The sequence below is a fragment of the Amblyomma maculatum genome, chromosome 11 (genome assembly GCF_055883805.1).
Source record: "Amblyomma maculatum isolate TAMU_Amacu chromosome 11, ASM5588380v1, whole genome shotgun sequence".
Taxonomy (NCBI): Eukaryota; Metazoa; Arthropoda; class Arachnida; order Ixodida; family Ixodidae; genus Amblyomma; species Amblyomma maculatum.
In genome coordinates, this window is record NC_139354.1 from 63,665,970 (window position 1) to 63,681,293 (window position 15,324).

At 41.1% G+C, this 15,324-nt stretch overlaps 1 protein-coding gene across 1 annotated transcript in view; it reads left to right on the forward strand.

Annotated features, from left to right (window-relative positions):
• Positions 1 to 10,574, forward strand: part of LOC146173970 (papilin-like) — a 54,451-nt gene extending 43,877 nt beyond the window's left edge. The window contains exons 5-9 of the mRNA XM_084583667.1: positions 640 to 825; positions 3,511 to 3,690; positions 6,572 to 6,736; positions 8,916 to 9,089; positions 10,490 to 10,574. Of these exons, the coding sequence (XP_084439793.1) occupies positions 640 to 825; positions 3,511 to 3,690; positions 6,572 to 6,736; positions 8,916 to 9,089; positions 10,490 to 10,518 (734 nt within the window). The 3' untranslated portion in view covers positions 10,519 to 10,574. The remainder of the gene's footprint in view (positions 1 to 639; positions 826 to 3,510; positions 3,691 to 6,571; positions 6,737 to 8,915; positions 9,090 to 10,489) is intronic.
• The last annotated feature ends 4,750 nt before the right edge of the window (positions 10,575 to 15,324 follow it).

The window sequence follows — 15,324 nt, forward strand, 5'->3', positions numbered from 1 at the left end:
ATATCGCAGCTCGTGATCATTTTTTTTTTATATGAACTCATCGTTGGAAAGATGTGAGATTACTGTTACATGTTTCCTGTTTGAATTCTGGGATCCAAACGTATTAGAAGTCCGTGATTCGCAGTCCGTATATGTGTCAATGGTTACTGAGGCGTTGATGCAACCTATCTTCTGGAATTCTTCAATACAGGTTGCCTAAAGTACGAACCACTGCAAAATGAAACACCGTGTCGGCTAGTTATGTCAATTGGATCTAGATTTGTGCACCCCAAGGGTTATGTACTAAAATAAATATTTTGAAACGCTCGCTTTACAGGGCACGTGGGATAAATTATTTTAGGTGTAGTGCGCATAAAGAAAATCGTAAAAATGTGATACGGCTGGTGCCACGTAACAGCGCTCCCGGAAATTACAGAAATAGGAAGGAAATAAAAGCCGAGGAAAAGAGAGATCCGTAGAGTCCAGAAGGTTGCCGTTCATTTAACTCGAGAGACACGAAAAGAACGTTATTAGCCACTGCTAGTTCTACCCAATCTTTGTCATCCTGCATTAAGCTAAATACAAAATGTAGAAGTCGGTAGCCACTGTAGCCGTTACATATGCCTTATTACTTTTAACAAAAGATGACTGTCGCCGCAGGAGTATCGCTGGTGCCGCCACCGAGTCCAGTGTGCTACTCATTCCCGCCTACACATGGCTGCGGACAGCTCATGGAAAGGTGGGTCTACAATTTGGACACGAAGAGGTGCGAGCGTCGTTTCGTCTGTCCTAAGGCCGGCAACAGCTTTGTGAAAAGGAGCGTCTGCGAAAAGACGTGCCCATCGGGTAAGCAAAACTGCACGGCGAGTTCAAGTTAATAGGAGGGTTAGTGCGTTTGCCAGTTGTTAGAACAGGTAGACACTATAGAATAGCTAGGTAAAACCATTTGAAACAAATCACAACTGTGTATGAAAAACAAAACATTTAAGATTTGTTAAATGATGCTACAAAAAGCGATTTACTTTCAGCTGAAAGATCGTGCCATAAAGTGAAACAATTTTTTCTCGGTTACTCATTGTTACTTATAGGTTACATTTGCTTAGAAACTGCGCTGCACAAGTTACGCTATTACTCACTGACTCACTGTTGAGCGGATTATCTTCGCTGAACCGCGCTTATATTGATACTTTCATGAGTTCCGGAGATTCGTTATGTGACTGCATTGTTCTTGCAAGCATACATGCAACAATTGTCGAAGGTGTAACCCTACTTAACCTAGTTAGATGAAGGAAAAAAGCCATTTTGCTTCGTTTAAGTTTGATTAAGCTTAGGTTTAGACATGATCAGACCTAGATTTACAGAGATTAAATTGGCGAGACTGTATAGTCGAGGACACATCAACTACAAGAGGGAGGACGTGATCCCTTATCTGAAGTCAAACGACAACGATAAGCTGGTGGTACAACATAAGTGAAACCATGGTTAAACTATAGAGCCATACTGTGACCTCTAGGTCGTTGAAGGTCCCGCCAAGCTGACCTTAGTTCACACTTGACGTACTCATGTTTGCGCTTCAATATGCTCGCGTGCATACATGGGTTAGAAGGAAGGACATAGGACTCAAAAATCTGTGACAATAAATATAGGCAATTTATTAATTATTAGCTTTTTAGCTGACATTGCGCTCTTTAGCAACGACAAACCTTTTTTCAACCTTTTATTTCTAACATTTTTAAACCTATTACTAGTATTTCAGCGGACGACAAAAGGAAAGTAACCCACTGAATATTCTATTATGTTTAAAAGGCTTCAAACTCAAAGACTGTAGTATCAGTTTTGCCTCGCTCTCTTTGGGTTTCATGTGCGTCATTTTCCAAAGCAATATTTTTTAGTGTTCAGCTTTCACACAACGTCTGCAGACTTCTTTCACCCTTCATTTACTCTATTCCAAATTGGGAAAAGCATTTTTATGGGTTTATCAGCTCCAAAATGTTTTTGATGCTAAGGGCGGCTTGGTGTACAAGTACCAATTTACCCTCTTCCAGGAACATAAACCTTAACCAAAAGATTTACTTAAATGCTGCTGCGTCAGGTAGGGCGGATGAATGCAGCAGAGCAGGAGCGAATCGGCTAGCTCATCTACTGAGTTATTTTTTTTTCGCACATTGTATACATGAAATCACGCATAGAGAACAGTTTTCACTAAAGCTTGCGCGCCTTCGTTTGTAACTTTGACGGATAGAACTTTAACGCATTTGATGGCAAGTGTAACCTATTTCTCTCATTACTATACATGTGTATTTCATGCATTGGTACCATCTTGGTTGACATTTTGCCAGCGAATTCTTCTTAAATAGAGCGCTGTGCTTTGTTTAGCATAGTATACGTTTTACAGTCAGTGCTTCAGTCGTTACTGGAAACCGGCTTACAGTTAAAAGCAATGCTGTAATGGCGGCTAGTTAGTTTTCCATTATCATGTAGGCGCGTTGAACTTTAACTCAAGACGATACGCTAACACAAGACAAAACTGGTACGTGCGCGAACTTTCAACTTTACAATTGAAACTGTACACTTTACACCGCGTGCGAAAGTTTAAGGGCGTAGCGTTCGAAAAACAATTATTGCGGTAGAGAGATTTAGCACTGCTTTATTTTAAGTTCTCTTACGCGTTGTTTTTTCACCATTGAAATAAAAACGGCCTGCATTGTGAATTGCCATAAGGGCCAACATTTATGCGCCTGTACTTGATGAAAAAAGGAGAGCTGGTGGCCATTTTTTCATCTCTCCTTTCTAGCCTGTAATTGCAGTGCAAACAAAAATAAAACTCTCAGAACCTCCTCACGTAGAGGGACGTATAGCTAACAAGCAGACTGAGATTTTCATATACGGTTTTTTCGTACAGAGATGAGGAGTCATTGCAAGGACTTTATGCTGTTGCTCTACGTTTGTAGCGATTAGGACGGTTTTGTTTGAATTCTTAACTTTTATAATATTTATTTTCAACTTTATACCCCTCGCTCAATTCTTAATTTGATACAAGGATTGATTTCCGCACTGAACCAGCTAATAATAATTGTACTAGTAAAACATATTCCTATTTGCGGCGAATTTCTCCCTTCCACCTGTTCGAACCATTCATTAGGAAGAAGGACCAATAATTTTGGCATATATATTTAGGCAATAGTCATTGTTTGCGCAAACTCTTACTCCTGCAGTTCGTTTGTAATGGTAAAATTCTATTAATAGCATATGGCTTAATGTGGCTGCGATAACCAACCTGATTAAGCCGCCTGGGTTGCCAGTGCGGGAATTTCGAGGCCATGCATACGGCGCACCTTTTTTTTTTTCATCAAATCGCCATAATCCGCCTCCAATAGCTTTTGGCTCACATCTGCGTGAGCAGAACACCTTCTGGCACTAACTAGTTTTTTTTTTTCGGCAAAGATATTACATGCGAGATGCTATACGCTCCGCAAATACGTTCAGTACAACACGATTCCAAAGACTTTCATTGCTTTGCCTTTAATGCAGAGTCCTTCTGCCACTTTCCAAGACCGTTCGAAGACCCTGTGTGCGCCAACTACGCGCCATCGAAGCACACGTGGTACTTCGACAGGCACACCCGAGAATGTCGCCTGGGTGTGGCCTGTCACCTTGCGCGGGCCAACTCGTTTGCCTCCCGAGACGTGTGCAGCCAAGTTTGCAGAAGCCGTGAGTACAGCCCAGAACGTGCACTTTTTTCTGTATGGGGCGCGTAAGCCCGTTATACCTAGTGGCATTGGCAGAGGCACATTATTATTTTTTGGGGGGTAGTCTCATCATAATATATGTATGAAGCGCGTATCTACAGTATCGACGCTAAACCACTGCAGGTAATAAAATATACACTCGACAGAAAACATGTATAAGACGCGAGTTCTCAGTAAAGTATTTACTGTAGTTCTAGTTTTTTACCCTCTCCTCGTGTATTGTCGTCAGATGGAGGCGCTTGAGTTCCCTTTATACCTTCTGTTATTTAATGATTTGGCTTATGTTATTACAGTAGAATGTTTTTCTGCACAACTAGATCCCATAAAATGTTGATTAGCATATTACCGACTACAGAGTCAGTGTCGATAAAATGACAGATGACCCCTTGCTTGCCACTTGCTGCATAACGATTACCTACGTAGGAATGAGAGCGCGGAACCGCGGAAGTAAGTAATGACAATTTTTTTTTAGAATTGCTATGGTAGGGGAATGACCTTGCACCCACAAAATGAAATAAATAACAAATTTAAATTCCTGGTGCCAATAAGTGACTTAGTGTAATGGACATTTACAACGTAAAAAGATAACTGAAAAACTACAAAGAGTATAAAATCAAAACTGCTGTCTGCTGTTCGTTTTTTAGCGGCATTATGCAGCCTTTTTCGGCCTAGACTGAACTAACGGAGCTTGATTGCTGATTTGTTACATCTTGTTACGTTTCAAGCGGAGTTTCGGTTTTAAATCTATATGTAAAAATTCCAAGTTTTCTCTTCAGTTAATATATCAGCAGTTGTACTGAACACACTCCCATTGTACGCGCTGTGAAAAGTGCACCAATACAACATATGAATGTCTTGTTCATCAGCTCATACAAACAGCCGTCTATTAATGTGGCTGGCTACAATTGAACCTTCTTCTTTGTGAGCTAAATCCGCGCATACATTTTCTCAGTATCAGCTATCGACATGGATGTAGCTAAATGCAAAATAGTTTGTCGTGAACAGTACAGTGGGCTTCTAGAGAGCCGGCGCGCCATATTTCTTAGGAGGTCAGTGTTGTAGAGCCATTAAAGACGTTGATACGGTTATAGCCCAAACATGCATGGTCGTGTGCCCTGCTCCTCCGCAGCGGGTCCTTTTTCGCTAGGCTACTTTTGGTCCGCTGTGGATGCAACATTACTGCTGATATCAGTGTTTGCCGCCAAACTGCGACCCCCGAACTTTTTTTTTTTTGATTGTAAAGCTTATTTATGAAAAAAACGACTCCTAGAGTTGAATATAGTCGATTACGATTAAAATAACTTTATTTGCTAATGCATTTCGGTTTAAAAGTCATGCTAAGATAACATTTTAGTAATAATGAAGTAATTGTAAGCTTGTGCTTAGGTTTATGCATTAAACCTAAGATTTTAGGTGCACTATTATAAGCACCTTGTCTGATATTAGATTTAGGAAGCCTCTACACTGTTATTTTATTCAATTTTAGTTGTAGGTTACTGAATCTACTTCGCGCGCCCTAACTGCGCAGTATATATGCTGACATTCATGAGAAAAGCAACATAGTTGATGTTTCGTGCATAATCATAATCTACACACAATTGCAGCACTATGCAGACTTACGGCAATTTGAAAAGCATCGAATACTGGCCTTTGTGAGCCCTACGCTATTGATCAATACATGCGCAACAAAACATAAGTGGTTAATTTGGGAGCCAAAGAGATTAGTGTCGCCTTTTGCCATTTACACTAAACTGAGATTGCTGCAGCATTAAAGCGTGAAGTCCCTCGGTCGGCATCTCCTCTTCGCCATTGCTGCTGACCGCATCCAGGAACCTGGTGTAATGGTGACATTTAATGTTGCGGTAGCAGTAGCATTGCACGATTATTAGAACTACAATACGAACGGAACAGGCAGCCTAACCGAGTATTTGTAGATCGACGTTGTGAAACAATGATTGTCGACGTCCTAAATAGAATCATAAAGCTCGATCATGTTTCCAAATATTCGAAAGAAGTTCGCTTCACATTTTCAAGCTAATAGGGCAGACATGATGCATTAGGTACATAGGTGAGGTGAATAACACTGAAATCTTACCAAACAATGCTTTCCTACCTGTATGTGTCTGTATGGATACATGCTGGTCTAACGTATCAGATTATGATCGACTACCAGCTCCCTAACATGCACTTAAAGTTGTTGCTGTTTCTTTTATATACCGTACGCTTGCCTGCTGCTTACAAATCAAGTCTGTATCTTTTTCCTCATTATCGCTACAACGGTGGAGGTGAAAAGAAAGGCGCCCGTGTGCTGTGCAATGTCAGTGCACGTTAAAGGAGCCTAGGTGGTCGAAATTTTCGGAGTCCTCCACTACGACGTCTCTCATAGCCAGAGTCGCTTTGGGACGTTAAACCCAACAAACCAAATCAAACCAAACCAATATATATAAATACCTCGTATTAAAATTGCATGGTATGATAAAACACAGTGAAATATTTACAGCAGTAAGTTTTGCCAAGCATTTCAATTCCTCTTCGCTTTTCGAAAGATAAGCCTCGCGCCCATAACAGCACGAGCTTTACAGGACGGCAATATATTTCGAAGCCACTTGAAAGTTTTTGGGCAAAAACTAGGGCTGCCACTAGCCAAGGCGAATATCTACCTGTTATAAAAAGAATCTAGGGTATGCAGGATGAACGCAGTGTAGCAAGTTAAGGTACTTATAACTTTCTTTCAAAGTACGGGATATCACTACCTTGGCACTATTACTTTCGCAGTGATAATTTATTTGCAGGTTCCGTATATGATTTTTTAAATGTGTTTCTTTTTGTCTGCCTCTCAATAGGGGATGTGTGCAGCCTGCCACCTGGCCCTGATTCATGCAATGGCAAAGAGCATAGTGTATACTCCTATGACGTGGGGACAAGACTATGCGAGAAGAGATCGGGTTGCCATAATCGTGGCAATAACTTCCCCACAATGCAAGAGTGCCAAAAGGTTTGCGAAAGACGTAAGTGCTAACAACGTCATTACACATCGTTATCTAGCAGACTAAGAAAATATTGCAGCAAAAATTGGCCGTCCAGGAATGAAATGTATTTAGTTTGATGTATTGTAGCAACCTTTTTAGGAAGTTGTATAAATTTCCTAGAAATCTGAACTGTTTTGCAAAGAAACCCCTGTCAAGGTTTTTAAAAGTAAGTAATTTCTATCCACAATTATTATGTGCCCCTTCTGATTATCCAGCGAACAAGTTCTAATTCTAGTGAAAACATTTAATGTAGGAATGTTCGTTTGGCCATGCCTAGTGAGTCCATGTAATATCTAACTGCGTTTTTCGATATACCTAGTATAGTTACTGGATGTACGCATCAACGAACTGTCCCGCAATTCGTAAACTCCATCATAATATGACAAACATGTTTATGTCTTCTCTAAAATCAACTGTGGCATGATCATTCTTTGTTGGTTTTGACACAGTGAATGATCTGTTCCCCCAGAAAATATACAGTCTAGAACACAGTGTCTGGAACGTCACCTGTAGGCTACAATGAAGCATTGCCTTAGGAAGTAACCAGTATAAGTAGCTGATGTGTGTCTTCACCATATGTCTTAAAATTGTGGGGATGAAGCGGGCTAAAATTATGGTGTTGAGTGCGAAGATCGTATGGAAAATTCTTATTTTTTTACCAAGGTCAGCGATCGTTTCGGCATATTGAAGTAAAACCACTGAGATAAAATTCTGGTACGTGTCACATATTCTTTTTAATAAACTACGCAGAGAACAATATTTGAACTAATGCTATGCTCAAAACTCCCAGATTCACAAAAGTGCAATACTGAAATTACTCACCCAGAATCCTATGGTGCAATGATTTATCTCTGGTTAGGAAGTCAGAACAGATCGGAAACGGGAAGCTATCAGAGTACAGGATAAGCTGGAGAACATTTGGCCGTATTTGTGCATAAAGCGCAATTCACTAATTTATCTAAAAACGCGCATCTATCTTAAGTACACACTGCGAGCTTACGTTCTGGAAGTCATTTTCAAGTTACTTACTGAAAACAAATTTCAGCAGTTGCCCAAGAGAAAAAAGATTATGTCATTTAATCTACCTGCGGGTCATAAGCGTTTTGGACATTGGAACTCCATCAACCAGTTTTACAAATAAAATAAGCAATCAGGGTTAAGATAATGTGTAATGAGATTATTAAACGTGAAAAACTCAATATTCAAGGCGAAGCTAAGAAAAGAAACCAAACTTGCAGCAGTTGCAGTGATTACAAATGCTCACTAATAAATCTTCCTGTGAGCTTTGCTTACGCTCAGAAATTGCACTGTGCGTACAAGTGAGAGCTATTTGATGTTTAGGGGGAAAATATGGCTTCAGTTTACGGTGTAAGCAAAGATTTCGCGATGGGCTCATTTCTGAATAAAATCTATGAATTTACCGGAGCAACGACAGCAGCATCGCTTGCTGGGTAGTTTCTGAAAACTCTAGAAATTATTCTCTGCAAGAATAAATAAGCGCTGCTGATATCAACATCTTTTTAAATGGAATTAAAGGGCAGCGCTTATGAACGTATCATTGCAGCGTCCATCGTTTTTAAAGCCAAAGCCTTTCTTGGTTCTTGAGTGATGTAGATAAAAGTGTTGGGCAAATGTATCCGCAACGTGTGTCGATTAAATCTGTCACTTAATAAAAAATTCTGCCTCTCGGCAATCGAGCCACTATATCTCCAATTATCAGCAGAGCGTGCAAACGACTACTAAAAGCCGGGCGCGTCAGAAACATCTTAATTCCTCTTTTCTAGTGTGAGGATTATAACAAGGAAAATGTCGGCGCGGTTATGATAATGACAAGAACAATAGCAGCGATTATAATGACTCTGCAGATAGTGAAAATGATAGTGAGTGTAGTATCGATGAAAATGACGTTGCATTTATTTGAATGATGATGGTAGAGGTAGGGATGCGGTGATAGTAGTAATTATAATGACTCTGCAAGTAGTGATAATGATAACGATGGTAGGAGCGATGGAAGTGACGGCGCAAATATTTCAACGATACAGTTACTGGAAACCGTCCTGTAATGGGGGGCATCGCTATTTCCGCTGTTAGGAAGACTTAGGTGGAGCCCTATATTTTTAATTCTTAACGATTCGTTTCACTTTACTACATGATGCAGGGAGATCTCCTGAGGACTGCCACCACTGGCCGAACCGCGGACCATGTTACGCATTTGTGTTCAAGTGGTACTACGACCACTACCACAAAAACTGCTTCCAGTTCCTATACGGCGGGTGCAACGGTGGGCCAAACCTTTTCGACTCAAAGGAAGACTGCCTGGAAGTGTGTTTTCGTAAGTGCGAGCCACAGCTACTTAATATCTGGTGCCGAGCAAATGAATTATGCATCAATTTATTTCCCGCTGACACTCATGCCAGCGGCAACGTTTAAACAAAACAGCGAGCGTTTGGTTGATTTGATCGTATTGAGATATATTTTCTTGCGAATATTTCGCACCTTCTTTGTAGTTTTTAATTGCTATCTTCAGAGTTTTAGATATCTTTCCTGTTTACCGTAGTGACAATTTCTCGGAAAGGTTCAGCTCCTAAAGATAATTAAAAAAAGCTTCCGTAATTATTTCACTTTCAAGGAATTGCGCTAGTCGTTACCACAATGGTGCAGAAAAGTTTTCCTTGGCAGTTAAACACCTTGCGGCCTGTTCCTAGCGCCAGTTATAATAGTTAACTTAGCACGTTTACGGCGGGACCGACATTGAAACGAAAGATTTACTGGCCTCGCCCAGCCGAGTCAAATGCATCGGCAGTTTGACTTCAGGTGCGACGCGAGTAGCCGGCGCCGCGCTTCTTCTTTGCATGTGAGGCGCGCGAAACTGGTGGCCCTCGCTTTTTCTTCGTCTGCTCCTTTGCTTCTTCTTCTACTACGAACATCTCCTGCTTCTCCGTTTTCTTCGCGCACTTTGCAAACATTATGCGTAACGGTAGATATCTCTACACATATAAACCATTGTCTGAAACAATGCCACGCAAGCTTTCAGTCTCCTTCCTACCCTTTCCTTCCACCGCCACCGCTGCCACTCTTGCGAGTATCCTGGGATCTCCCCCTTTCAAAATGCTCTCGACACTTTCGTGTCGTCTAGACCCGACTGTTTTGCAAACAGCCATAGAAGAGTCGCGCGCTGAGAGCAATACTTCGGGTGCGTTTTATTTATTTTTTTTGACGTTGGCAGACACCTTTCGATGAGTAAAACCACAGCAAACCGTATATCACCTTGCTTAATCGAGCTCCTGCTCTGCAAACTAGGTTATCTATATGAGTCTTATCTGGCTTAGCAGCAAAGCATAACAAAAAAAAAAAAGCTTTCACTTGCATAACAGGGATTTGCTAAGCCGCAGCTATTTTTGTAGATCAAATGGCTGTGGGTTTTGGTCCTTCCATGGGACACTTTCATAATTCTTTCTTTTAGCGTGATCCACATCAAATAGCTAAGCCAAGTTGGCGAAAATGTTCATAAATGGCAATGGCAAAGCTGACATGCATCTTTCTACAAGCGGTTTTGTAAAATTCCAGATATCTCATTACTTCGTCGCCTAAATATTTATTTGAGCCGCAGAGCAGTAACACACGAAGTCTCTTACTGGTGGCCCACGCAACAGTGAACGTGTTAAGGCGTTCTTTGCACAGATCGAAATATAATATCGCAATGATTATATCCTTTTTTTTTTTCTTTTTCAGCCCACAAGCGCATTCCTCGAGGCTGCTGACGTAAATAGTTTGGACGACGCAGAAGTGGACACAATAAATCTATTTTGTTTTCTGGTCTGTCGTGATTTACGTTGTTATTACCGGAAGGATAACCTCAATGAAAATGTTTAGGGATGAATTGTAGCTGTTTAAAAGCAACTTCGCCGAAGGGCGCAATGCCGCTAGATGCTTCGCTCTGCGCAAGATGCTTGTAAACGCAGGCGTGCACGCTGTACAGAAGATGGGAGTTTGAAGTATTTCGCCTCATTTAAAAGGAACAGCAGGCCAGGAAAAAGTGTGTACCCGTAGGAACACAAACCCCGAGAGCAGCCGGCGATATCGGTACAAAGCCACAGACCATCTGTGTGATATATATGCGTTCGTGACCTTCTCTTTGCTTGTTTTTTTGCTGATACTCAACATTCAAAGTCCTTAGAGAGAACGAAAAAGTGAATAAACATCTAGTCATTTTCATTCCATATCAACAGGATGCTCAGGTGACTTGAAAACGGTAAAATGTGTAATCTATTTGTTTCCATGGTGAAAAGTTTTGAAAAGTATAGTCACTGCTTTTTTTTAGGCATTGCGAAGAAATGAGAAATGTTTAAAAGTTGCACAATGAGGAAAATGTAAGAACACTACTTTGTCGCACTGACCTTACACGAAACAACGTTGTTTCGTGTAAGGTCGTGTAACGTTGGTCGTGTAAGGAGAACTGGGTGATCACACGCCCAGTTCTCACACAACCGTCGCACACAAAGTAGGATACTCGATGCGTGCTCCTCCGCTTAGGATGATGCCCGTCTTTGATCTAGACGATGCGACTGTAGTGAACTAGGATATATAGTGAAGTGAACGGGACCAACCTTGTGTCTCCAAAAACGGGGCCTATTTAGGGCCAATTTCAATACAGGGCGATCGCAGCGTCGGCTGAAACCTATGGATTGCCATGGCGCTTGAGCAGTTGGTGTTTTGCTCCCAAAACACTGTCGAGGCGATTAATGAGGAGGCAAAAATAAATATCTTGTTTTTCTTTACGCTGGGCACGCCGCGCATCACATGGTTCCAATCGGACGAGCTCACAAGCTATAAAGCAACGCGTGTGAACGTGTTCAAGAGTGGCCAACAGCAGCGCCGCCGTTCCCTGTTTTTTCTTCGAGGAAAACTGTCCAATGGGAAATCCGTCCAGCCCACTGTGCTGCATATTCTAGTTCACTGTAACACCGCCAAAGCCGGTTTTAGCGAGCGCCGTCCGCTATGCCGTTGCCCATGGCGGCCGTGGCCGCCTTCTCTGGTGGCGTATGTGGACCATTTCTCCGTCCGTGCACATAACTTTACTCAACGTAAAATGCCTGGATGTTTTGTTCTCCAGCACTTTAGAGATTGGAGCACTTATGAGCCTTTCACATTTCGAGAAGTCAAGAAAAGAAAACGTTTGAGGCAACTGTCGTGTCGTAAATGAAGAAATATGTTTCCGGTGAACTTAGTTTAATACGATGATCTGCTTATCTCTTTTACGATATATCGTTTATACTTACGATGTGCCATATTACTGTCTCGCATTCTAATATTAACTTGGAATCAATATGCGACAAGAATGAGAGCGCGAGACGGGCTTTGGCTTACAGCCGTTCTTTAATACGTATCATTACTTGGCTCATGCAGACCGTGTGTGGCATGTGTGTACCGAATGTACGCCACAACAGAATAGCCACGAGTGCTATATCGTTTGAGCGCTGGTGTCGAATGTAGGTAGTTAAGCTAATTGGCCAATTGGTCTAACTGTTGGTCTAGTTGAATACCGTAAATTTTTAGTTGCTTTGGAGCGAGCTTCACGGTTAATTAATAATCTCATTTCGTTTTATACTTAGCTGATATCGGATATAACTGCACTGAAGTTAACTATATTTATAGGACAATTGAGAGAAAAATTTACCTTTAAGTTATGGCATTCATACACTATTGGATTCGTTATAGCTGATGTATTCGCCATTGAATAATTAGGCAATAATTAGTAACTGATAATTAGGTCGTTATGATTGCGTTAAAGCATGAAGTCCGGTACGTTTGGACATCTTATGTAGAGAACCATTGCACTAGACTATACTGCTGGTATTAATTCCGATAATTGTTTAACTGCGATTGAAAATTGTGGTTTAACCTATAGCATCAAGTCATATTTATTGACAAGCTTATATCGAGTACGGTTAAGTGTCTCTAACAGCTGGTCTGATTTAATAAACGTATTATTTATAATTGATAATTTCACAATAGGCTGAAATGTCTTCTTGTATAATTAAAAATAACTTGACGAGTAAAATATAAAATCAAACGTTAATGGATGTCTACCAATAGCAAGAAAAAAACTAACGAGGCGAGGAGAGTATTAAGGTATTCTCACATGCTGTGAAAGCGTAAGTATTAAGTGCTGAAGTTGAGCTTTTTCTGGGTTTTTAGCCGAGCTAAACGAGCGTGAGCTCGGTTAACGCTCGGGTTTTGAATACGTTTTTTTGAGTGGTTTAAACACGACTATGAAACAGAAAATACCGTTCAGGGTGAAGCAGACAACTCATAACAGTCATTTGTTTTTCATTGTAAAATAACAAAAACGTGCGCTTTATCCTATATTATCCTCTACTGTCAGTTATGACAGGCTTATGCGCCTGTCACTTGCGCGTGCAATATTCTTTTCCTGGAATATTCAGCAACTCTGTGGTGCGCCGTTTCTTGTTCCGTCCTTATCTCACGCTGTTTTTACAGTTATATCAACTCCCATATGGACCAACAAGCATCAATACTGATTCCAAAGTCGCAGGATATAGAATCCCGGCTGCAGCGGTAGTATTTCGGTCAAAGCAAAATAAAAAAAAAAAGAAACACCCCGTCTCCAGTGCGATGTCAGTGCAGCTTAAATACTGCCCGGTGGTCTAAATTTTCCCGGAGCACTGTAAAGGTGTCCCTTGATCATGACAGCTGGGTTGCCTTGGCTCAATTAAGCCCCATTTTAAAACAATTATTTTTGCAGGCCTGCAGCCCAAAGTCTGGAGTCTATGAACGTCCCAGGCGAAATGTTTCTAAGTTATTGATCATGCGAACGAGTTCCAACCCACATATATGCATTTACATACGCACTTATGCTTGCGCGCTTACTTACGGAGTCCCAGAAGGCCACTTCTCTACAGCAGTAGTTTACAATGCATCTTGCTATACTTATCTATGAATAGGAACCAAAAATGATCGGTACCAATAAAATAACAAACTGATAGAAGTTTTGAAAAACATCCAAATCATGCACCAAAGATTTCAGAACAATATCATGGCATAAACCAAGCAGGTGTCTCATAAAGGCGCAAAACAAACAGTACCAAAAATATATATGCAAAAATAAAAACCCAATATGTGTACTATTCAACCTATAGCATGCATGCAGTTGCTTAGTAATCATGGAAAATTATATATGGGACAAACATTGGTGTTCACAAGATGCTCAGTGACCGAAGATTTCGCATATGTCTCTCATAGCCTAAGCCACTTTGGGACTTTAAACCTCACAAACCAAACAAGATTTTGCACGTCTAGACATTTTGGCGGTATATTAGTTGTTAAAAGTTGAAGCAACGCCAATGTGGCTATTTTGCTACGGTGCTTACGTATTCAGGTAACAAAGTCCCCTTTTCTCTCCATACGCTGCCGGAAACAAGGATTTGCTATTTGCGGAGGTGACGAGGTATGCTGCCGGCGAGTGTGGTAAGTAAGGTGAGAATACGAGCAAACTGAGAAATATGATGACGGAACATTTCTCTATGATGAAAGTATTCTGCTAGCAATAATTGCTCTGGGCTGAGCTATTTTTTTTTTTTTACGTAACCTTGCGCGGTCAAGTTTCATGGGTACATTCGAGCACAAATATAACCTCAACGCGAAGTTTACGCCGATTCACTTCAATACGCGACGCATCTTATCTCCGCCGCTTCCACGGTGGGCCGATAGTAACGCTCAGCAAGAGCTGCCTTCCGTGAAACGTCAGCACTCGTCCCCTTTCTATGGCGCGTAAGCAGTTCCAGACGACTTCATTGCAAAACAACTAACCCCGTTAGGGACTGCGCTCTGAGATAAGCATATTTCGTTACTTTATCAGTCATCTGGAAGCACTGAAATGTCTGCCCTATCTAATGACTGTTTTAGTAGGTCTCGGACTTTTTTCGAACAACAATAAATAAAGGCATGTATATCGTTACGTGATGAATAAAACTTAACCCGCCATTTTTTTCCAGGCAATCTACAATATTATCTCTGACGGTGCCTTACTGAAGCCAATACATAAAACATTATGTAAGTTTTCAATATTATTGAACGGTAGCGATAAGTGCTACAGATTAGGACAGCCGACCCTCAAGAGCTCCCGGGTCCATTGGTTTCATTGGAGCTAGAGCACACAGTACGTCGTAAAATAGCGGGTGCATTTAGGATAAGACGCACTGTCGGACCTCCCATATAGGCAATGGAAGCCAAAAAAAAAGGCAATAGCCTTTTCCTATGAACAAGGGAGTTAAAATATTTTAAGAGATAAACATATAGCATAGCTAATGCCTTCAGTACGACAATATGAGAGCCAGCAGAGAATCTCAATTACACACCTAGCCATTAACCAAAATAGAAGACTTTTGGATGAAATACAAAAAAGGGGAGTGGTTGTTAATGATCGGCTGACAGAACTGTGGCTGATGACACGGGTAACATTGCTCCTGTAATGCTAGTCACCCGGTTATGTGTATTGCCTCATGACCGTCAATATAATGGAATAAACGTAAACCAATAATATACGT